Below are 25000 nucleotides of genomic sequence, written 5' to 3'. Positions count from 1 at the left end.
CCACGGGACAGAGGGGGTCTAGTCAGGACGTTATCAGTCTGAGCTGCCCCCTCTACGGGCCCACGGGACAGAGGGGGTCTAGTCAGGACATTACGAGTCTGAGCTGCCCCCTCTACAGGCCCACAGGACAGAGGGGGTCTAGTCAGGACGTTATCAGTCTGAGCTGCCCCCTCTACAGGCCCACAGGACAGAGGGGGTCTAGTCAGGACGTTATGAGTCTGAGCTGCCCCCTCTACGGGCCCACGGGACAGAGGGGGTCTAGTCAGGACATTATGAGTCTGAGCTGCCCCCTCTACAGGCCCACGGGACAGAGGGGGTCTAGTCAGGACATTATGAGTCACGGGCCCACAGGACAGAGGGGGTCTAGTCAGGACGTTAATACCAGTCGTTTATTTTGTGCTGATCTTAACTTTTCTGTACGTAATGTTTCCGCCATCGTTTCCTATGACCGAAAAGAGCTCCCAGCTGTCTAGGGGACATAAGAAAATGCACACCCGGTGCTCCTAGTGGCCGGTTATGTTAATGCAGGAAAACTTACATCCGTTTTTACTTAATTCCTACCAGCATGTCGCCTGTGCAACTAGAGGCAACAAAACTCTAGACCTTCTTTACTCCACACACAGAAACCCGTACGAAGCTCTCATTCACATTTTTTTAATCTGACACCGTGGTTGGATTCACAAGAAGTTAATCTTTAAACCTATGTAAAATATGTTTTGTTTTCAGAATTTTTATAATGAGTATTTCTGTATTTGAATTTGGCGCCCAGCAGTTTCACTGGCTGTTGAAGAGGTGGGACGCTAGCGTCTCACATACCCAAGAGAGGTTAAAGGCCTTACTCACATTGGCTCCAGAGAGTGTGATCACACAGTCATCCTGAACATCTGATGCTCTCATGCATGGTTCAGTGTTGCTAGCCTCGAAGCGAGCATAGAAGGTATTTAGCAAGTCTGGTAGGCTCTCGTCACTGGGCAGCTCGCGGCAGTGTTTCCCTTTGTAATCCTTGATCTTTTGCAAGCCTTGCCACATTCAAGGAGCGGGACTCTAACCCGGATGTTTATAAGAAATCCCGCAAAGCGTCAATACAGGACCAAGACTGAATCTTACTACACTGGCTCTGACGCTCGTCAGATGTGGCAAGGCTTGTAAAAGATCACGGATTACAAAGGAAGTTGAAATTGAGCACGCTATTTATCCAATAGTGAATTTTCTGCCCCCCCTATCATAGAGAAGTTAACAGTTTTGGAAACTTTATAGTGTTTTCTATCCAAACCCACCAGTTATATGCATATCATATCTTCTGGGCCTGAGAAGCAGGCAGTTTAATTTGGGCACGCATGTCATCCAAAATTCCGAATGCTGCCCCCAGAGAAGTTAAACAGGTCAACATTCACAAGGCCGCAGGGCCAGACGGAATATCAGGATGCTCAGATCAGGCTTCACGGACATTTTCAACCTCTCCCTGACTCAGTCTGTAAAACCTACATATTTCAAGTAGACCACCATAGTCCCGGTGCCCAAGAACTCCAAGGTAATCTGTCTAAATGATTATCACCTCGTACCAATCACATCTGTAGCCATGAAATGCTTTGAAAGGCTGGTCATGACTCACATCAACACCATCATCCCAGAAACCCTGGACCCTGGACCCAATTCACATACTGCTCAAACAGATCCAGGGATGATACAATCTCAATCGCACTCCACACTGCCCTTTCCCACCTGGACAAAAGGAACACCTATGTGAGATTCATTGACTACAGCTCAGCGTTCAACACCATAGTGCACACAAAGCTCATCACTAAGCTAAGGACTCTGGGACTAAACACCTCCCTCTGCAACTGGATCCTGGAGTTGCTAACAGGCCGCCACCAGGTGGTAAAGGTAGGCAACAACACAACAGCCACACCTACCCTCAACACGGGGGGCCCTCAAGGGTGCGTGCTTAGTCCCCTCCTGTACTCCCTGTTCACCCACGACTGCGTGGCCAAACACGACTCCAACACCATCGTTAAGTTTGCAGACGACACAACGGTGATATGCCTGATCACCGACAACGATGAGACAGCCTATAGGGAGGAGGTCAGAGACCTGGCCGGGTGGTGCCAGAACGACAACCTCTCCCTTAATGTGACAAAGGAGATGATTGTGGACTACAGGAAACTCTTTTGACATACGCTGCTGTTACTGTCTATTATCTATCCTTTACCCCTACCTACAGTATACTGCTGTTACTGTCTATTATCTATCCTTTACCCCTACCTACAGTATACTGATGTTACTGTCTATTATCTATCCTTTACCCCTACCTACAGTATACTGCTGTTACTGTCTATTATCTATCCTTTACCCCTACCTACAGTATACTGCTGTTACTGTCTATTATCTATCCTTTACCCCTACCTACAGTATACTGCTGTTACTGTCTATTATCTATCCTTTACCCCTACCTACAGTATACTGCTGTTACTGTCTATTATCTATCCTTTACCCCTACCTACAGTATACTGCTGTTACTGTCTATTATCTATCCTTTACCCCTACCTACAGTATACTGCTGTTACTGTCTATTATCTATCCTCTACCCCTACCTACAGTATACTGCTGTTACTGTCTATTATCTATCCTTTACCCCTACCTACAGTATACTGCTGTTACTGTCTATTATCTATCCTTTACCCCTACCTACAGTATACTGCTGTTACTGTCTATTATCTATCCTTTACCCCTACCTACAGTATACTGCTGTTACTGTCTATTATCTATCCTTTACCCCTACCTACAGTATACTGCTGTTACTGTCTATTATCTATCCTTTACCCCTACCTACAGTATACTGCTGTTACTGTCTATTATCTATCCTTTACCCCTACCTACAGTATACTGCTGTTACTGTCTATTATCTATCCTTTACCCCTACCTACAGTATACTGCTGTTACTGTCTATTATCTATCCTTTACCCCTACCTACAGTATACTGCTGTTACTGTCTATTATCTATCCTTTACCCCTACCTACAGTATACTGCTGTTACTGTCTATTATCTATCCTTTACCCCTACCTACAGTATACTGCTGTTACTGTCTATTATCTATCCTTTACCCCTACCTACAGTATACTGCTGTTACTGTCTATTATCTATCCTTTACCCCTACCTACAGTATACTGCTGTTCCTGTCTATTATCTATCCTTTACCCCTACCTACAGTATACTGCTGTTACTGTCTATTATCTATCCTTTACCCCTACCTACAGTATACTGCTGTTACTGTCTATTATCTATCCTTTACCCCTACCTACAGTATACTGCTGTTACTGTCTATTATCTATCCTTTACCCCTACCTACAGTATACTGCTGTTACTGTCTTATTATCTATCCTTTACCCCTACCTACAGTATACTGCTGTTACTGTCTATTATATATCCTTTACCCCTACCTACAGTATACTGCTGTTACTGTCTATTATCTATCCTTTACCCCTACCTACAGTATACTGCTGTTACTGTCTATTATCTATCCTTTACCCCTACCTACAGTATACTGCTGTTACTGTCTATTATCTATCCTCTACCCCTACCTACAGTATACTGCTGTTACTGTCTATTATCTATGCTTTACCCCTACCTACAGTATACTGCTGTTACTGTCTATTATCTATCCTTTACCCCTACCTACAGTATACTGCTGTTACTGTCTATTATCTATCCTTTACCCCTACCTACAGTATTCTGCTGTTACTGTCTATTATCTATCCTTTATCCCTACCTATAGTATACTGCTGTTACTGTCTATTATCTATCCGTTATCCCTACCTATATGTACATATTTACCTCAAAAGCTCATACACCTGCTCCTTGACTCTGTGTATGTAGCCAAGTTATCGTTACTTATTGTGTATTCATTCCTCGTGTTGTTAATTTTCTATTATTTCAAAAATGTTCTCTTTGTGTTGTTGGAAAATAAGGCCCGTAAGTCAGCATTTCACTGTTAGTCTACACCTGTTGTTTACGAAGCATGTGACGAATAAAATGTGGTTTGATTGAAGAGGCAGGTGTCAACTTTACAGCCCCAGGAAGTATAATTTGTAACAAATGTTGTGAGCGGTCTGTCTCGTAAAACATTAAACACAAAGCTGTTCCTTGAGGTCGGACTACAAACACACACACACACACAGACACAGACACAGACACAGACACAGACACAGACACAGACACAGACACACACACACACACACACACACACACACACACAGACACAGACACAGACACAGACACAGACACAGACACAGACACAGACACACAGACACAGACACAGACACAGACACAGACACAGACACACAGACACAGACACAGACACAGACACACACACAGACACACACACACACACACACACACACACACACACACACACACACACACACACACACACACACACACACACACACACACACAGACACACACACAGACACACACACACACACACACACACACACACACACACACACACACACACACACACACACACACACACACACACACACACACACACACACACCTGGACAGATATTCCCCTATTGATTCTCTTATAAAGCAGATTCAATTCTGTGTGTTCCTTATATGGTGCACTTTTTGCCCTGGTCTAAAGTAGTGCACTATATTGGGAATAGGGTCCCATAGGACTCTGGTCTAAAGTAGTGCACTATATATGGAATAGGGTTCCATCAGGGACTCAGGCTATGTTCCAGCGGTCTCCCCTTGCCGTGTGCTCTCTCCATGCCAGCCTGTAATCAGGGCTGTGATTGTTTGCGTGTGTGTGTGTGTGTGTGTGTGTGTGTGTGTGTGTGTGTGTGTGTGTGTGTGTGTGTGTGTGTGTGTGTGTGTGTGTGTGTGTGTGTGTATGTGTGTGTGTGTGTGTGTGTGTGTGTGGTCAGGTGGACTGAAGGCTAATGGTTGTCACTGAGGCCTGTTGCAGCCAGGTAACACAGTGGGGAGCTGATCAGACCTGTGTCTGTTTGCCAGGCACACACACACACACACACACACACACACATACACACATACACACACACACACACACACACACACACACACACACACACACACACACACACACACACACACACACACACACACACACACACACACACACACACAGACACAGGGTCACAGCAAGGGGGTAATCAGACCCTTTCTGCTGCGGACACCTACTGCCCTGATGGGGGGTCTGGAACCAGGCTGGACACAGCTGGAGCTACGTTATATAATAGACTGTGTGTATGTGTGTGTGTGTGTGTGTGTGTGTGTGTGTGCGTGTGTGTGTGTGTGTGTGTGTGTGTGTGTGTGTGTGTGTGTGTGTGTGTGTGTGTGTGTGTGTGTGTGTGTGTGTGTGTGTCCAACAGCGCTAGCTTATCTGCCTCTCAGGGTGGACAGAGCAGGGGGACCTCTCCTCTCTCATCTCCTCCTGTCTCCTCCTCTCTCCTCTCCTCCTCTCTCCTCCGGTCTCCCCCTCTCTCCTCTCCTCCGGTCCTCCTCCTCTCTCCTCTCCTCCAGTCCTCCTCTCCTCTTCTCTCCTCTCCTCCGGTCCTCTTCTCTCCTCTCCTCCGGTCTCCTCCTCTTCTCTCCTCCGGTCTCCTCCTCTCTCCTCTCCTCCTGTCTCCTCCTCTCTCCTCTCCTCCGGTCTCCTCCGGTCTCCTCCGGTCTCCTCTCTCCTATCTCTTCTCCTCCGGTCTCCTCCTCCTCTCTACTCCTCTCTCCTGTCTCTCTTCTCAGATCTCTCTTCTCTCCTCTCCTCCACTCTCCCTTGCTCTCCTCTCTTCTCTCCTTCTCTCTACTCCTGTCCTCTCCTTTCCTCCTCCTCTTCCTCTCCTCCGTCCTCCTCTCTCTTTCCTCTCAGTTCTCTCTCTTTCTCCTCTCCCCTCTCCTCTTCTCTGATTCGGCACGGATGAGTTCCCTGAAGGTTGGTGCACCTGCCACGCAAACGACCATGGACCATTAAATGTGTGTGTGTGTGTGTGTGTTAAGCGGCTCTGGCACATTAGAGCTGACGTGTGTGTGGGTATTGGCCGTGCAGGCAGAGGTGGTCAGGATAATGGATGGGGAGTTTAGCAAGAACAGCTCTGTTCTCTGTTCTGAAGTCTGTCAACACTCATCTGTCTGGCTGCCTCACTGCAGTCTGTCAACACTCATCTGTCTGGCTGCCTCACTGCAGTCTGTCAACACTCATCTGTCTGGCTGCCTCACTGCAGTCTGTCAACACTCATCTGTCTGGCTGCCTCACTGCAGTCTGTCAACACTCATCTGTCTGGCTGCCTCACTGCAGTCTGTCAAAACTCATCTGTCTGGCTGCCTCACTGCAGTCTGTCAACACTCATCTGTCTGGCTGCCTCACTGCAGTCTGTCAACACTCATCTGTCTGGCTGCCTCACTGCAGTCTGTCAACACTCATCTGTCTGGCTGCCTAACTGGAGTCTGTCAACACTCATCTGTCTGGCTGCCTCACTGCAGTCTGTCAACACTCATCTGTCTGGCTGCCTCACTGCAGTCTGTCAACACTCATCTGTCTGGCAGCCTCACTGCAGCCTGTCAAAACTGGTAGTTGAACTCTGACCCCTCCCCCCCCCCGTGTCTCTAGGCTGGTAGTTGAACTCTGACCCCCCCCCCCGTGTCTCCAGGCTGGTAGTTGAACTCTGACCCCCCCCAACTCTCTCGGCTGGTTGTTGAACTCTGACCCCCCCAACTCTCTCGGCTGGTTGTTGAACTCTGACCCCCCCCCGTCTCTCTAGGCTGTTATTGTTGAACTCTGACCCCCCCGTCTCTCTAGGCTATTATTGTTGATCTTTGACCCCCCCCCCCTGTCTCTCTAGGCTGGTTGTTGAATTCTGACCCCCCCCCCGTCTCTCTAGGCTGGTTGTTGAACTCTGACCCCCCCACCCCCCGACTATCTAGGCTGGTAGTTGAACTCTGGCCCCCCCTGTGTCTCCAGGCTGGTTGTTTAACTCTGACCCCCCCCCCCCCGCCCTGTCTATCTAGACTGTTATTGTTGAACTCTGACCCCCCCCAGTCTCTCTAGCCTGGTTGTTAAACTCTGAGCCCCCCCCCCCCCCTGTCTCTCTAGGCTGTTATTGTTGAACTCTGACCCCCCCTGTCTCTTTAGGCTGGTTGTTGAACTCTGACCCCCCCTGTGTCTCCAGGCTGGTTGTTGAACTCTGACCCCCCCGCTGTGTCTCCAGGCTGGTAGTTGAACTCTGACCCCCCGCTGTGTCTCCAGGCTGGTAGTTGAACTCTGACCCCCCCGCTGTGTCTCCAGGCTGGTAGTTGAACTCTGACCCCCCCGCTGTGTCTCCAGGCTGGTAGTTGAACTCTGACCCCTGCTGTGTCTCCAGGCTGGTTGTTGAACTCTGACCCCCCGCTGTGTCTCTATTGTGGTAGTTGAACTCTGACCCCCGCTGTGTCTCCAGGCTGGTAGTTGAACTCTGACCCCCCTCGTGTCTCCAGGCTGGTAGTGAACTCTGACCCCCCCGCTGTGTCTCTAGGCTGGTAGTTGAACTCTGACCCCCCGCTGTGTCTGCAGGCTGGTAGTTGAACTCTGACCCCCCCGCTGTGTCTCTAGGCTGGTAGTTGAACTCTGACCCCCCGCTGTGTCTAGAGGCTGGTAGTTGAACTCTGACCCTCCCGCTGTGTCTCCAGGCTGGTAGTTGAACTCTGACCCCCCCTGTCTCTCCAAGCTGGTAGTTGAACTCTGACACCTGCTGTGTCTCCAGGCTGGTAGTTGAACTCTGACCCCCGCTGTGTCTTCAGGCTGGTAGTTGAACTCTGACCCCCCCTGTCTCTCTAGGCTGGTAGTTGAACTCTGACCCCCCGCTGTGTCTCCAGGCTGGTAGTGAACTCTGACCCCCCCGCTGTGTCTCTAGGCTGGTAGTTGAACTCTGACCCCCCGCTGTGTCTCCAGGCTGGTAGTTGAACTCTGACCCCCCTGCTGTGTCTCTAGGCTGGTAGTTGAACTCTGACCCCCCGCTGTGTCTAGAGGCTGGTAGTTGAACTCTGACCCCCCCGCTGTGTCTCCAGGCTGGTAGTTGAACTCTGACCCCCCCTGTCTCTCCAGGCTGGTAGTTGAACTCTGACCCCTGCTGTCTCTCCAGGCTGGTAGTTGAACTCTGACCCCTGCTGTCTCTCCAGGCTGGTTGTTGAACTCTGACCCCCGCTGTGTCTCAAGGCTGGTAGTTGAACTCTGACCCCCCCGCTGTGTCTCCAGGCTGGTACTTGAACTCTGACCCTTCCGCTGTGTCTCCAGGCTGGTAGTTGAATTCTGACCCCCCCTGCTGTGTCTCCAGGCTGGTAGTTGAACTCTGACCCCCCGCTGTGTCTCCAGGCTGGTAGTTGATCTCTGACCCCCCCCCCCCTGTGTCTCCAGGCTTGTAGTTGAACTCTGACCCCCCCCCTGTGTCTCCAGGCTGGTAGTTGAACTCTGACCCCCCCCCCCCCCCTGTCTCTCCAGGCTGGTAGTTGAACTCAGATCCCCGCTGTCTCTCCAGGCTGGTTGTTGAACTCTGACCCCCCGCTGTGTCTCCAGGCTGGTAGTTGAACTCTGACCCCTGCTGTGTCTCCAGACTGGTAGTTGAACTCTGACCCCTCCGCTGTGACTCCATGCTGATAGTTGAACTCTGACCCCCCCCCCCCCGCTTTGTCTCCAGGCGGGTAGTTGAACTCTGACCCCCCGCTGTGTCTCCAGGCTGGTAGTTGAACTCTGACCCCCCCGCTTTGTCTCCAGGCGGGTAGTTGAACTCTGACCCCCCGCTGTGTCTCCAGGCTGGTAGTTGAACTCTGACCCCCCCCCCCCCCCCCTGTCTCTCCAGGCTGGTTGTTGAACTCTGACCCCCACTGTCTCTCCAGGCTGGTAGTTGAACTCTGACCCCCCGCTGTGTCTCCAGGCTGGTAGTTGAACTCTGACCCCCCCGCTGTGTCTCTAGGCTGGTAGTTGAACTCTGACCCCCTGCTGTGTCTCCAGGCTGGTAGTTGAACTCTGACCCCCCCGCTGTGTCTCTAGGCTGGTAGTTGAACTCTGACCCCCCGCTGTGTCTAGAGGCTGGTAGTTGAACTCTGACGCCCCGCTGTGTCTCCAGGCTGGTAGTTGAACTCTGACCCCCCCTGTCTCTCCAGGCTGGTAGTTGAACTCTGACCCCTGCTGTCTCTCCAGGCTGGTAGTTGAACTCTGACCCCTGCTGTCTCTCCAGGCTGGTTGTTGAACTCTGACCCCCGCTGTGTCTCCAGGCTGGTAGTTGAACTCTGACCCCCCCCGCTGTGTCTCCAGGCTGGTAGTTGAATTCTGACCCCCCCGCTGTGTCTCTAGGCTGGTTGTTGAACTCTGACCCCTGCTGTGTCTCCAGGCTGGTAGTTGAACTCTGACCCCCCGCTGTGTCTCCAGGCTGGTAGTTGAACTCTGACCCCCCCCCCCTGTGTCTCCAGGCTGGTAGTTGAACTCTGACACCCCCCCCCCCCTGTGTCTCCAGGCTGGTAGTTGAACTCTGACCCCCCCCCCCCCCCCCCCCCTGTCTCTCCAGGCTGGTAGTTGAACTCAGATCCCCGCTGTCTCTCCAGGCTGGTTGTTGAACTCTGACCCCCCGCTGTGTCTCCAGGCTGGTAGTTGAACTCTGACCCCTGCTGTGTCTCCAGACTGGTAGTTGAACTCTGACCCCCCCGCTGTGACTCCATGCTGATAGTTGAACTCTGACCCCCCCCCGCTTTGTCTCCAGGCTGGTAGTTGAACTCTGACCCCCCGCTGTGTCTCCAGGCTGGTAGTTGAACTCTGACCCCCCCGCTTTGTCTCCAGGCTGGTAGTTGAACTCTGACCCCCCGCTGTGTCTCCAGGCTGGTAGTTGAACTCTGACCCCCCCCCCCTGTCTCTCCAGGCTGGTTGTTGAACTCTGACCCCCACTGTCTCTCCAGGCTGGTAGTTGAACTCTGACCCCCCGCTGTGTCTCCAGGCTGGTAGTTGAACTCTGACCCCCCCGCTGTGTCTCCAGGCTGGTATTTGAGGAGCATTGGGTTTATATAACAGTGAATATACAGAGTGGTCTGTCTGGTCTCTCACCCCAGCTACATACTGACGGGTTGATCTCCTTACTGTTTTTCTCCTATTGATTCTGTCTCTGTGTCTCTGTCCCCAGGTTGTCAGAGTGACTTCTGGGGCCCCCACTGCAGTAACCGGTGCCAGTGTCAAAACGGGGGCAAGTGTAACCCAATCACGGGGGCGTGTGTGTGTACGGATGGGTACCAGGGTTGGCGCTGCGAAGAGCCCTGTGAACCCGGGTACTATGGCAAGGCCTGCCATCTCACCTGCCAGTGTCTCAACGGAGCCACTTGTCATCATCAGACTGGAGCGTGCTTCTGTTCCCTGGGATACTCTGGAGCTTTGTCAGTACTGACACACACACACACACACACACACACACACACACACACACACACACACACACACACACACACACACACACACACACACACACACACACACACACACACACACACACACACACACACACACACACACACACACACACACACACACACACACACACACACACACACACACACACACACACAAAGACACACACACACACACATATACACACACACACACACACACAGACACATGTATGGTGTGTGTATGGTGTGTGTGTGTGCGTGTGTTTGTTGTAAGGCAGTATCTGTTCTATCCCGTAGCTGTGGAGAGCGGTGTCCCAGTGGTAGTCATGGACAACAGTGTGAGCAGAGTTGTTCCTGTCAGAACGGAGGATCCTGTCATCACGTCAGTGGAGAGTGTTCCTGTACCGCGGGATGGACGGTAGGACGTTGTTATCGTTCATGTCAACAACAAATAGAAAACCCGATGGACCTCCTTGAAACTACAGGATCACACGATAAATATATCAATGTTTCACGACGTCTAAAAAACACAATGAACTTCGGTTTGAGTTATAATCAGACGTTATCGTTGATCTACCTCTTCTCCTTCCTCCTCACCTTCCTCTCCCTCATGCTGTCATACCCTCGTTGGTTTTCCTGTGTTCTTCCTCCTCACCTTCCTCTCCCTCACTCTGTCATACCCCAGTCTGTTTTCCTGTGTTCTTCCTCCTCACCTTCCTCTCCCTCACTCTGTCATACCCCAGTCTGTTTTCCTGTTCTTCCTCCTCACCTTCCTCTCCCTCACTCTGTCATCCCCCAGTCTGTTTTCCTGTGTTCTTCCTCCTCACCTTCCTCTCCCTCACTCTGTCATACCCCAGTCTGTTTTCCTGTGTTCTTCCTCCTCACCTTCCTCTCCCTCACTCTGTCATACCCCAGTCTGTTTTCCTGTGTTCTTCCTCCTCACCTTCCTCTGCCTCACTCTGTCATACCCCAGTCTGTTTTCCTGTGTTCTTCCTCCTCACCTTCCTCCCCCTCACTCTGTCATACCCCAGTCTGTTTTCCTGTTCTTCCTCCTCACCTTCCTCTCCCTCACTCTGTCATCCCCTCGTCTGTTTTCCTGTGTTCTTCCTCCTCACCTTCCTCTCCCTCACTCTGTCATACCCCAGTCTGTTTTCCTGTTCTTCCTCCTCACCTTCCTCTCCCTCACTCTGTCATACCCCAGTCTGTTTTCCTGTGTTCTTCCTCCTCACCCTCCTCTCCCTCACTCTGTCATACCCCAGTCTGTTTTCCTGTTCTTCCTCCTCACCCTCCTCTCCCTCACTCTGTCATACCCCAGTCTGTTTTCCTGTGTTCTTCCTCCTCACCTTCCTCTCCCTCACTCTGTCATACCCCAGTCTGTTTTCCTGTGTTCTTCCTCCTCACCTTCCTCTCCCTCACTCTGTCATACCCCAGTCTGTTTTCCTGTTCTTCCTCCTCACCTTCCTCTCCCTCACTCTGTCATACCCCAGTCTGTTTTCCTGTGTTCTTCCTCCTCACCTTCCTCTCCCTCACTCTGTCATACCCCAGTCTGTTTTCCTGTTCTTCCTCCTCACCTTCCTCTCCCTCACTCTGTCATCCCCCAGTCTGTTTTCCTGTTCTTCCTCCTCACCTTCCTCTCCCTCACTCTGTCATACCCCAGTCTGTTTTCCTGTGTTCTTCCTCCTCACCTTCCTCTCCCTCACTCTGTCATACCCCAGTCTGTTTTCCTGTGTTCTTCCTCCTCACCTTCCTCTCCCTCACTTTGTCATACCCCAGTCTGTTTTCCTGTGTTCTTCCTCCTCACCTTCCTCTCCCTCACTCTGTCATACCCCAGTCTGTTTTCCTGTTCTTCCTCCTCACCCTCCTCTTCCTCACTCTGTCATACCCCAGTCTGTTTTCCTGTTCTTCCTCCTCACCTTCCTCTCCCTCACTCTGTCATACCCCAGTCTGTTTTCCTGTGTTCTTCCTCCTCACCTTCCTCTCCCTCACTCTGTCATACCCCAGTCTGTTTTCCTGTGTTCTTCCTCCTCACCTTCCTCTCCCTCACTCTGTCATCCCCCAGTCTGTTTTCCTGTTCTTCCTCCTCACCTTCCTCTCCCTCACTCTGTCATACCCCAGTCTGTTTTCCTGTTCTTCCTCCTCACCTTCCTCTCCCTCACTCTGTCATACCCCAGTCTGTTTTCCTGTTCTTCCTCCTCACCTTCCTCTCCCTCACTCTGTCATACCCCAGTCTGTTTTCCTGTTCTTCCTCCTCACCTTCCTCTCCCTCACTCTGTCATCCCCCAGTCTGTTTTCCTGTGTTCTTCCTCCTCACCTTCCTCTCCCTCACTCTGTCATACCCCAGTCTGTTTTCCTGTGTTCTTCCTCCTCACCTTCCTCTCCCTCACTCTGTCATACCCCAGTCTGTTTTCCTGTGTTCTTCCTCCTCACCTTCCTCTCCCTCACTCTGTCATCCCCCAGTCTGTTTTCCTGTTCTTCCTCCTCACCTTCCTCTCCCTCACTCTGTCATACCCCAGTCTGTTTTCCTGTGTTCTTCCTCCTCACCTTCCTCTCCCTCACTCTGTCATACCCCAGTCTGTTTTCCTGTGTTCTTCCTCCTCACCTTCCTTTCCCTCACTTTGTCATACCCCAGTCTGTTTTCCTGTGTTCTTCCTCCTCACCTTCCTCTCCCTCACTCTGTCATACCCCAGTCTGTTTTCCTTTTCTTCCTCCTCACCCTCCTCTCCCTCACTCTGTCATACCCCAGTCTGTTTTCCTGTTCTTCCTCCTCACCTTCCTCTCCCTCACTCTGTCATACCCCAGTCTGTTTTCCTGTGTTCTTCCTCCTCACCTTCCTCTCCCTCACTCTGTCTTACCCCAGTCTGTTTTCCTGTGTTCTTCCTCCTCACCTTCCTCTCCCTCACTCTGTCATCCCCCAGTCTGTTTTCCTGTTCTTCCTCATCACCTTCCTCTCCCTCACTCTGTCATACCCCAGTCTGTTTTCCTGTTCTTCCTCCTCACCTTCCTCTCCCTCACTCTGTCATACCCCAGTCTGTTTTCCTGTTCTTCCTCCTCACCTTCCTCTCCCTCACTCTGTCATACCCCAGTCTGTTTTCCTGTTCTTCCTCCTCACCTTCCTCTCCCTCACTCTGTCATCCCCCAGTCTGTTTTCCTGTGTTCTTCCTCCTCACCTTCCTCTCCCTCACTCTGTCATACCCCAGTCTGTTTTCCTGTGTTCTTCCTCCTCACCTTCCTCTCCCTCACTCTGTCATACCCCAGTCTGTTTTCCTGTGTTCTTCCTCCTCACCTTCCTCTCCCTCACTTTGTCATACCCCAGTCTGTTTTCCTGTGTTCTTCCTCCTCACCTTCCTCCCCCTCACTCTGTCACACCCCCGTCTGTTTTCCTGTGTTCTTCCAATACTCTTGACTGTATTTTCATGTATTAATGTCTCTGTATCAAACTGATTCACTATACACTGAGTGTACAAAACATTAGGAACACCTGCTCTTTCCATGACATAGACTGACCAGGTGAATCCAGCTGAAACATCCCTTATGGATGTTAAATCCACTTCAATCAGTGTAGATGAAGGGGAGGAGACAGGATATGAAGGGGAGGAGACAGGATATGAAGGGGAGGAGACAGGTTCATGTTTAAGCCTCGAGACAATTGAGACGTGGATTGTGTATGTCTGCCATTCAGAGGGTGAATGGGCAAGACACAATATTTAAGTGCCTTTGAACGAGGTTTGGTAGTAGGTGCCAGGCGCACCGGTTTGTTTCAAGAACTGCAGCGTTGCTGGGTTTTTCACACTCAACAGTTTCCTGTGTGTATCAAGAATGGTCCACCACCCAAAGGACATCCAGCCAACTTGACACAACTGTGGGAAAAATTGAAGTCAACATGGGTCAGCATCCCTGTGGAATGCTTTCGACACCTTGTAGAATCCATACCCCAACTCAATATTAGGAAGGTGTTCCTAATGTTTTGTAGACTCAGTATACTGTATATTGTGTCTGATCCAGTATATATATTCTCTGGTTGTGTTCCCCAGGGCTCAGTGTCTGATCCAGTATATATATTCTCTGGTTGTGTTCATCAGGGCTCAGTGTCTGATCCAGTATATATATTCTCTGGTTGTGTTCCCCAGGGCTTAGTGTCTGGTCCAGTATATATATTCTCTGGTTGTGTTCATCAGGGCTCAGTGTCTGATCCAGTATATATATATATTCTCTGGTTGTGTTCCTCAGGGCTCAGTGTGTGCCCAGCCGTGCCAAGTGGGCAAGTATGGCATCAACTGCAGCAAGGACTGTTCCTGCCTTAACGGTGGACTGTGTGACAATATCGCTGGTCAGTGCCAGTGTACCCCAGGCTACAGTGGACGGAGGTACGTCACGTAGTTTATACTACCTGCTTGACTACTGACTTACTGCTCTCTTTTTAACCCCCTTTTCTCCCCGATTTCCTGGTGTCCAATTGATAGTTACAGTCTTGTCTCATCGCTGCAACTCCCGAACGGATTTGGGAGAGGCAAAGGTTGAGAGTCGTGCGTCCTCCGAAACACGATCCAACGGAGCCGCACTGCTTCTTGACACAATGCCCACTTAAACCGGGAAGCCAGCCGCACCGATGTGTCGGAGGAAACACCGTACACCTGGCAACCGTGTCAGCGTGCACTGCACCCGGCCCGCCACAGGAGTCGCTAGTGCGCGATGGGACAAGGATATCCCTGCCGGCCAAACCCTCCCCTAACCCGGACAATGCTGGGCTAATTGTGCACCGCCCCACGGGTCTCCCGGTCACTTACTGCTCTTATTAACTTCCTGTGAAGCATAACTCAACTCATCTTCCAGATTAGCAGTGGGACATGGAGATAATTTATATACCTCCTCAAGTTCATAACTCATCTTCCAGATTAGCAGTGGGACATGGAGATAATTTAGATACCTCCTCACGTTCATAACTCAACTCATCTTCCAGATTAGCAGTGGGACATGGAGATAATTTAGATACCTCCTCACGTTCATAACTCAACTCATCTTCCAGATTAGCAGTGGGACATGGAGATAATTTATATACCTCCTCAAGTTCATAACTCATCTTCCAGATTAGCAGTGGGACATGGAGATAATTTAGATACCTCCTCACGTTCATAACTCAACTCATCTTCCAGATTAGCAGTGGGACATGGAGATAATTTATATACCTCCTCAAGTTCATAACTCAACTCATCTTCCAGATTAGCAGTGGGACATGGAGATAATTTAGATACCTCTTCAAGTTCATAACTCAACTCAGGCCGGTTGTGTGACCACATCGCTGGGCAGTGCCAGTGCACAGCTGGCTACAGTGGATGGAGGGTACAGCTGAATTAAAATCATACAACAGACCTTATTCTTATCATAGCCACGATTTTCATTATAATGAATGTGATCGAAATCTAGACTAGCGGGGTTAGGATACATCTAGACTATCGGGGTTAGGATAAATCTAGACTAGCGGGGTTAGGATAAATCTAGACTAGCGGGGTTAGGATAAATCTAGACTAGTGGGGTTAGGATACATCTAGACTAGCGTGGTTAGGATAAATCTAGACTAGCGGGGTTAGGATAAATCTAGACTAGTGGGGTTAGGATACATCTAGACTAGTGGGGTTAGGATACATCTAGACTAGTGGGGTTAGGATAAATCTAGACTAGTGGGGTTAGGATAAATCTAGACTAGTGGGGTTGGGATAAATCTAGACTAGTGGGGTTGGAATAAATCTAGACTAGTGTGGTTAGGATAAATCTAGACTAGTGTGTTTGAGATAAATCTACACTAGCAGGGTTAGGATAAATCTAGACTAGTGTGGTTAGGATACATCTAGACTAGCGGGGTTAGGATAAATCTAGACTAGTGGGGTTGGGATTAATCTAGACTAGCGGGGTTAGGATACATCTAGACTAGTGGGGTTAGGATACATCTAGACTAACAGGGTTACGATACATCTAGACTAGTGGGGTTAGGATACATCTAGACTAGCAGGGTTAGGATACATCTAGACTAGCAGGGTTAGGATAAATCTAGACTAGCAGGGTTAGGATAAATCTAGACTAGTGGGGTTGGGATAAATCTAGACTAGTGGGGTTGGGATAAATCTAGACTAGTGGGGTTGGGATAAATCTAGACTAGTGGGGTTGGGATAAATCTAGACTAGTGGGGTTAGGATACATATAGACTAATGGGGTTAGGATACATATAGACTAGCAGGGTTAGGATAAATCTAGACAAGTGGGGTTGGGATAAATCTAGACTAGTGGGGTTGGGATAAATCTAGACTAGTGGGGTTGGGATAAATCTAGACTAGAGGGGTTGGGATACATCTAGACAAGAGGGGTTGGGATAAATCTAGACTAGATGGGTTAGGATAAATCTAGACTAAGGGGGTTAGGATACATCTAGACTAGTGGGGTTAGGATACATATAGACTAGAGGGATTAGGATAAATCTAGACTAGCGGGGTTAGGATAAATCTAGACTAGTGGGGTTGGGATAAATCTAGACTAATGGGGTTGGGATAAATCTAGACTAGTATGGTTAGGATACATCTAGACTAGTGGGGTTGGGATAAATCTAGACTAGTGGGGTTAGGATACATCTAGACTAGCGGGGTTGGAATAAATCTAGACTAGTGTGGTTAGGATAAATCTAGACTAATGGGGTTGGGATAAATCTAGACTAGTGTGGTTAGGATACATCTAGACTAGTGGGGTTGGGATACATCTAGACTAGTGGGGTTGGGATACATCTAGTCTAGTAGGGTTGGGATACATCTAGACTAGTGGGGTTGGGATAAATCTAGACTAGCGGGGTTGGGATAAATCTAGACTAGTGGGGTTAGGATACATCTAGACTAGTGGGGTTGGAATAAATCTAGACTAGTGTGGTTAGGATAAATCTAGACTAGTGTGTTTGAGATAAATCTACACTAGCAGGGTTAGGATAAATCTAGACTAGCGGGGTTAGGATACATCTAGACTAGTGGGGTTGGGATACATCTAGACTAGCAGGGTTGGGATAAATCTAGACTAGTGGGGTTAGGATACATCTAGACTAGTGGGGTTAGGATAAATCTAGACTAGAGGGGTTGGGGGTAAATCTAGACTAGCGGGGTTAGGATACATCTAGACTAGCAGGGTTAGGATAAATCTAGACTAGTGGGGTTGGGATAAATCTAGACTAGTGGGGTTGGGATACATCTAGACTAGTGGGGTTAGGATACATCTAGACTAGTGGGGTTAGGATACATCTAGACTAGTGGGGTTGGGATACATCTAGACTAATGGGGTTAGGATACATCTAGACTAGTGGGGTTGGGATAAATCTAGACTAGTGGGGTTAGGATACATCTAGACTAGTGGGGTTAGGATACATCTAGACTAGCAGGGTTAGAATAAATCTAGACTAGTGGGGTTGGGATAAATCTAGACTAGTGGGGTTGGGATAAATCTAGACTAGCGGGGTTAGGATACATCTAGACTAGCAGGGTTAGGATAAATCTAGACTAGCAGGGTTAGGATACATCTAGACTAGCGGGTTTAGGATACATCTAGACTAGTGGGGTTAGGATAAATCTAGACTAGCGGGGTTAGGATAAATCTAGACTAGCGGGGTTAGGATACATCTAGACTAGTGTTGTTGGGATAAATCTAGACTAGTGTGTTTGGGATAAATCTAGACTAGTTGGGTTAGGATCAATCTAGACTAGTGTTGTTAGGATAAATCTAGACTAGCGGGGTAAGGATACATCTAGACTAGCCGGGTTAGGATAAATCTAGACTAGCGGGGTTAGGATAAATCTAGACTAGTGTGTTTGGGATAAATCTAGACTAGCGGGGTTAGGATCAATCTAGACTAGCGTGGTTAGGATAAATCTAGACTAGTGTGGTTAGGATAAATCTAGAATAGCGGGGTTACTCAACACACAGAAACCCATACAAAGCTCTCGCTCAACCCTCCATTTGGAAAATCTGACTATAAACTCTATCCTCCTTATTCCTGTTTACAAGCAAAAAACTCAAACAGGAAGTACCAGTGACGCGTTCATTACTAAAGTGGTCAGATGAAATGGATGCTAAGCTACAGGACTGTTTTGTTAGCACAGACTGGAATATGTTCCGGAATATGTTCCGATGGCATTAAGGAGTCACCGGCTTCATTAATAAATGAATCGACGATGTCGTCCCCACAGTGACCGTACGTACAGTATATACATCCCAACCAGAAGCCATGGATTAAAGGCAACATCCGCACTGAACTAAAGGCTATAGAGCTGCCGCTTTCAAGGAGCCGGGACACTAATCTAAATGCTAATAAGAAATCCCGCTCCGCCCTCAGACGAACCTTTCAAACAGGCACATCGTGTCCACATCACTAAGGAATTATGATGGTTCACACACATCAACACAGTCGTCAAGCGGGCACGACATCACCTCTTCCCCCTCGGAAGACTGAAAAGATGTGGCATGGGCCCTCAGATCCTCTAAAAGTTATACAGTTCCACCATTGAGAGCATCTCGACTGGCTGCATCACCGCTTGTTATGTCAACTGCTTGGCATCCGACCGCAAGACGCTACCGAGGGTAGAGCGTACGGCCCAGTACATCACTGGGGCTGAGCTCCCTGCGTTCCAGGACATGTTTACCAGGCAGTGTCAGAGTAAAGGCCATAAAAATGGTCAAAGACTCCAGCCACCCCAAGTCATAGACTGTTCTCAGGACAACTTCTACCGCTAAGCCAAGCAGTGCTTTCGGAAAGAATTCAGATCCCTGTATATAGGGACTAGTTAACCATTTAGGACAGACTCCACTACTGTATATAGGGACTAGTAAACCATTTAGAACAGACTCCACTACTGTATATAGGGACTAGTAAACCATTTAGGACAGACTCCACTACTGTATATAGGGACTAGTAAACCATTTAGGACAGACTCCACTCCTGTATATAGGGACATGTAGGACAGACTCCACTACTGTATATAGGGACTAGTAGGACAGACTCCACTACTGTATATAGGGACTAGTAAACCATTTAGGACAGACTCCACTACTGTATATAGGGACTAGTAAACCATTTAGGACAGACTCCACTACTGTATATAGGGACTAGTAAACCATTTAGGACAGACTCCACTACTGTATATAGGGACTAGTAGGACAGACTCCACTACTGTATATAGGGACTAGTAAACCATTAAGGACAGACTCCATTACTGTATATAGGGACTAGTAAACCATTTAGGACAGACTCCACTACTGTATATAGGGACATGTAGGACAGACTCCACTACTGTATATAGGGACTAGTAAACCATTTAGGACAGACTCCACTACTGTATATAGGGACTAGTAAACCATTTAGGACAGACTCCACTACTGTATATAGGGACTAGTAAACCATTTAGGACAGACTCCACTACTGTATATAGGGTCTAGTAGAACAGACTCCACTACTGTATATAGGGACTAGTAAACCATTAAGGACAGACTCCATTACTGTATATAGATAATAGTAAACCATTTAGGACAGACTCCACTACTGTATATAGGGACTAGTAAACCATTTAGGACAGACTCAACTACTGTATATAGGGAGTAGTAGGACAGACTCCACTACTGTATATAGGGACTAGTAAACCATTTAGCACAGACTCCACTACTGTATATAGGGACTAGTAAACCATTTAGGACAGACTCCACTACTGTATATAGGGACTAGTAAACCATTTAGAACAGACTCCACTACTGTATATAGGGACTAGTAAACCATTTAGGACAGACTCCACTACTGTATATAGGGACTAGTAAACGATTTAGGACAGACTCCACTACTGTATATAGGTAATAGTAAACCATTTAGGACAGACTCCACTACCTTATATAGGGACTAGTAGATCAGACTCCACTACTGTATATAGGGAATAGTAAACCATTTAGGACAGACTCCACTACTGTATATAGGGACTAGTAAACCATTTAGGACAGACTCCACTACTGTATATAGGGACTAGTAGGACAGACTCCACTACTGTATATAGGGACTAGTAAACCATTTAGGACGGACTCCACTACTGTATATAGGGACTAGTAAACCATTTAGGACAGACTCCACTACTGTATATAGTGACTAGTAAACCATTTAGGACAGACTCCACTACTGTATATAGGGACTAGTAAACCATTTAGGACAGACTCCACTACTGTATATAGGGACTAGTAAACCATTTAGGACAGACTCCACTACTGTATATAGGGACTAGTAAACCATTTAGGACAGACTCCACTACTGTATATAGGGTCTAGTAGAACAGACTCCACTACTGTATATAGGGACTAGTAAACCATTAAGGACAGACTCCACTACTGTATATAGATAATAGTAAACCATTTAGGACAGACTCCACTACTGTATATAGGGACTAGTAAACCATTTAGGACAGACTCCACTACTGTATATAGGGACTAGTAGGACAGACTCCACTACTGTATATAGGGACTAGTAAACCATTAAGGACAGACTCCACTACTGTATATAGGGACTAGTAAACCCTTTAGGACAGACTCCACTACTGTATATAGGTAATAGTAAACCATTTAGGACAGACTCCACTCCTGTATATAGGGACATGTAGGACAGACTCCACTACTGTATATAGGGACTAGTAGGACAGACTCCACTACTGTATATAGGGACTAGTAAACCATTTAGGACAGACTCCACTACTGTATATAGGGACTAGTAAACCATTTAGGACAGACTCCACTACTGTATATAGGGACTAGTAAACCATTTAGGACAGACTCCACTACTGTATATAGGGACTAGTAAACCCTTTAGGACAGACTCCACTACTGTATATAGGGACTAGTAAACCATTTAGAACAGACTCCACTACTGTATATAGGGACTAGTAAACCATTTAGGACAGACTCCACTACTGTATATAGGGACTAGTAGGACAGACTCCACTACTGTATATAGGGACTAGTAAACCATTAAGGACAGACTCCATTACTGTATATAGGGACTAGTAAACCATTTAGGACAGACTCCACTACTGTATATAGGTAATAGTAAACCATTTAGGACAGACTCCACTACTGTATATAGGGACTAGTAAACCCTTTAGGACAGACTCCACTACTGTATATAGGGACTAGTAAACCATTTAGAACAGACTCCACTACTGTATATAGGGACTAGTAAACCATTTAGGACAGACTCCACTACTGTATATAGGGACTAGTAAACCCTTTAGGACAGACTCCACTACTGTATATAGGGACTAGTAAACCATTTAGGACAGACTCCACTACTGTATATAGGGACTAGTAGGACAGACTCCACTACTGTATATAGGGACTAGTAAACCATTTAGGACAGACTCCACTACTGTATATAGGGACTAGTAAACGATTTAGGACAGACTCCACTACTGTATATAGGGACTAGTAAACCATTTAGGACAGACTCCACTACTGTATATAGGGACTAGTAAACGATTTAGGACAGACTCCACTACTGTATATAGGGACTAGTAAACGATTTAGGACAGACTCCACTACTGTATATAGGTAATAGTAAACCATTTAGGACAGACTCCACTACTGTATATAGGGACTAGTAAACCATTTAGGACAGACTCCACTACTGTATATAGGGACTAGTAAACCATTTAGGACAGACTCCACTACTGTATATAGGGACTAGTAAACCATTTAGGACAGACTCCACTACTGTATATAGGGACTAGTAAACAATTTAGGACAGACTCCACTACTGTATATAGGTAATAGTAAACCATTTAGGACAGACTCCACTACTGTATATAGGGACTAGTAAACCATTTAGGACAGACTCCACTACTGTATATAGGGACTAGTAAACCATTTAGGACAGACTCCACTACTGTATATAGGTAATAGTAAACCATTTAGGACAGACTCCACTACTGTATATAGGGACTAGTAAACCATTTAGGACAGACTCCACTACTGTATATAGGGACTAGTAAACCCTTTAGGACAGACCCCACTACTGTATATAGGGACTAGTAAACCATTTAGAACAGACTCCACTACTGTATATAGGTAATAGTAAACCATTTAGGACAGACTCCACTACTGTATATAGATAATAGTAAACCATTTAGGACAGACTCCACTACTGTATATAGGGACATGTAGGACAGACTCCACTACTGTATATAGGGACTAGTAAACCATTTAGGACAGACTCCACTCCTGTATATAGGGACATGTAGGACAGACTCCACTACTGTATATAGGGACTAGTAGGACAGACTCCACTACTGTATATAGGGACTAGTAAACCATTTAGGACAGACTCCACTCCTGTATATAGGGACATGTAGGACAGACTCCACTACTGTATATAGGGACTAGTAGGACAGACTCCACTACTGTATATAGGGACTAGTAAACCATTTAGGACAGACTCCACTACTGTATATAGGGACTAGTAAACCATTTAGGACAGACTCCACTACTGTATATAGGGACTAGTAAACCATTTAGGACAGACTCCACTACTGTATATAGGGACTAGTAAACCATTTAGGACAGACTCCACTACTGTATATAGGGACTAGTAAACCCTTTAGGACAGACTCCACTACTGTATATAGGGACTAGTAAACCATTTAGGACAGACTCCACTACTGTATATAGGGACTAGTAAACCATTTAGGACAGACTCCACTACTGTATATAGGGACTAGTAAACCATTTAGGACAGACTCCACTACTGTATATAGGTAATAGTAAACCATTTAGGACGGACTCCACTACTGTATATAGGTAATAGTAAACCATTTAGCACAGACTCCACTACTGTATATAGGGACTAGTAAACCATTTAGAACAGACTCCACTACTGTATATAGGGACTAGTAAACCATTTAGGACAGACTCCACTACTGTATATAGGGACTAGTAAACCCTTTAGGACAGACTCCACTACTGTATATAGGGACTAGTAAACCATTTAGGACAGACTCCACTACTGTATATAGGGACTAGTAAACCATTTAGGACAGACTCCACTACTGTATATAGGGACTAGTAAACCCTTTAGGACAGACTCCACTACTGTATATAGGGACTAGTAAACCATTTAGGACAGACTCCACTACTGTATATAGGGACTAGTAAACCATTTAGGACAGACTCCACTACTGTATATAGGTAATAGTAAACCATTTAGGACAGACTCCACTACTGTATATAGGTAATAGTAAACCATTTAGGACAGACTCCACTACTGTATATAGGTAATAGTAAACCATTTAGGACAGACTCCACTACTGTATATAGGGACTAGTAAACCATTTAGGACAGATTCCACTGAGTTATTCATGTGGATATCCTCTCCATTCATCTCACTGTGTGGTCCATACTTCCTGAAACCCACATATCTTTGCAGTTCTCTTAGACAGTCTTACGGGCCGTCGCTGTTAATAAGAATATGTTCTTTACTGACTTGCCAAGTTACATAAAGGTTACATTGAAAAAAATAAATGGTTATCAGACCTCTTCAGTTCCCTCAGACTGAGCTACCAGTGCATGTTATCTTCACTTCAGTTCCCTCAGACTGAGCTACCAGTGCAGGTTATCAGACCTCTTCAGTTCCCTAAGACTAAGCTACCAGTGCAGGTTATCAGACCTTATCAGTTCCCTCAGACTGAGCTACCAGTGCAGGTTATCAGACCTCTTCAGTTCCCTCAGACTGAGCTACAGGGGCAGGTTATCAGACCTCTTCAGTTCCCTCAGACTGAGCTACCAGTGCATGTTATCTTCACTTCAGTTCCCTCAGACTGAGCTACCAGTGCAGGTTATCAGACCTCTTCAGTTCCCTCAGATTGAGCTACCAGTGCAGGTTATCAGACCTCTTCAGTTCCCTCAGACTGAGCTACCAGTGCAGGTTATCAGACCTCTTCAGTTCCCTCAGACTGAGCTACCAGTGCAGGTTATCAGACCTCTTCAGTTCCCTCAGACTGACCTATCTCTGGAGGTTATCAGACCTCTTCAGTTCCCTCAGACTGAGCTACCAGTGCATGTTATCAGATCTCTTCAGTTCCCTCAGACTGAGCTACAGGGGCAGGTTATCAGACCTCTTCAGTTCCCTCAGACTGAGCTACCAGTGCAGGTTATCAGACCTCTTCAGTTCCCTCAGACTTAGCTACCAGTGCAGGTTATCAGACCTCTTCAGTTCCCTCAGACTGACCTATCTTTGGAGGTTATCAGACCTCTTCAGTTCCCTCAGACTGAGCTACCAGTGCATGTTATCAGACCTCTTCAGTTCCCTCAGACTGAGCTACCAGTGCAGGTTATCAGGCCTCTTCAGTTCCCTCAGACTGAGCTACCAGTGCATGTTATCTTCACTTCAGTTCCCTCAGACTGAGCTACCAGTGCATGTTATCAGACCTCTTCAGTTCCCTCAGACTGAGCTACCAGTGCATGTTATCAGACCTCTTCAGTTCCCTCAGACTGAGCTACCAGTGCATGTTATCAGACCTCTTCAGTTCCCTCAGACTG

At 47.5% G+C, this 25000-nt stretch overlaps 1 protein-coding gene across 1 annotated transcript in view; it reads left to right on the top strand.

The window, feature by feature from the left end:
* Positions 1–25000, top strand: part of LOC129856882 (multiple epidermal growth factor-like domains protein 11) — a 492683-nt gene that overhangs the window by 366887 nt on the left and 100796 nt on the right. The window contains exons 7-9 of the mRNA XM_055924622.1: positions 10165–10411; positions 10721–10841; positions 14651–14787. Coding sequence (XP_055780597.1) covers positions 10165–10411; positions 10721–10841; positions 14651–14787 — 505 coding nt within the window. The remainder of the gene's footprint in view (positions 1–10164; positions 10412–10720; positions 10842–14650; positions 14788–25000) is intronic.

This window comes from Salvelinus fontinalis, chromosome 6 (assembly GCF_029448725.1).
Source record: "Salvelinus fontinalis isolate EN_2023a chromosome 6, ASM2944872v1, whole genome shotgun sequence".
Lineage (NCBI taxonomy): Eukaryota > Metazoa > Chordata > Actinopteri > Salmoniformes > Salmonidae > Salvelinus > Salvelinus fontinalis.
The sequence above is the reverse complement of the archived record's forward strand: the minus strand, read 5'-3'. Positions and strand labels throughout refer to the sequence as shown.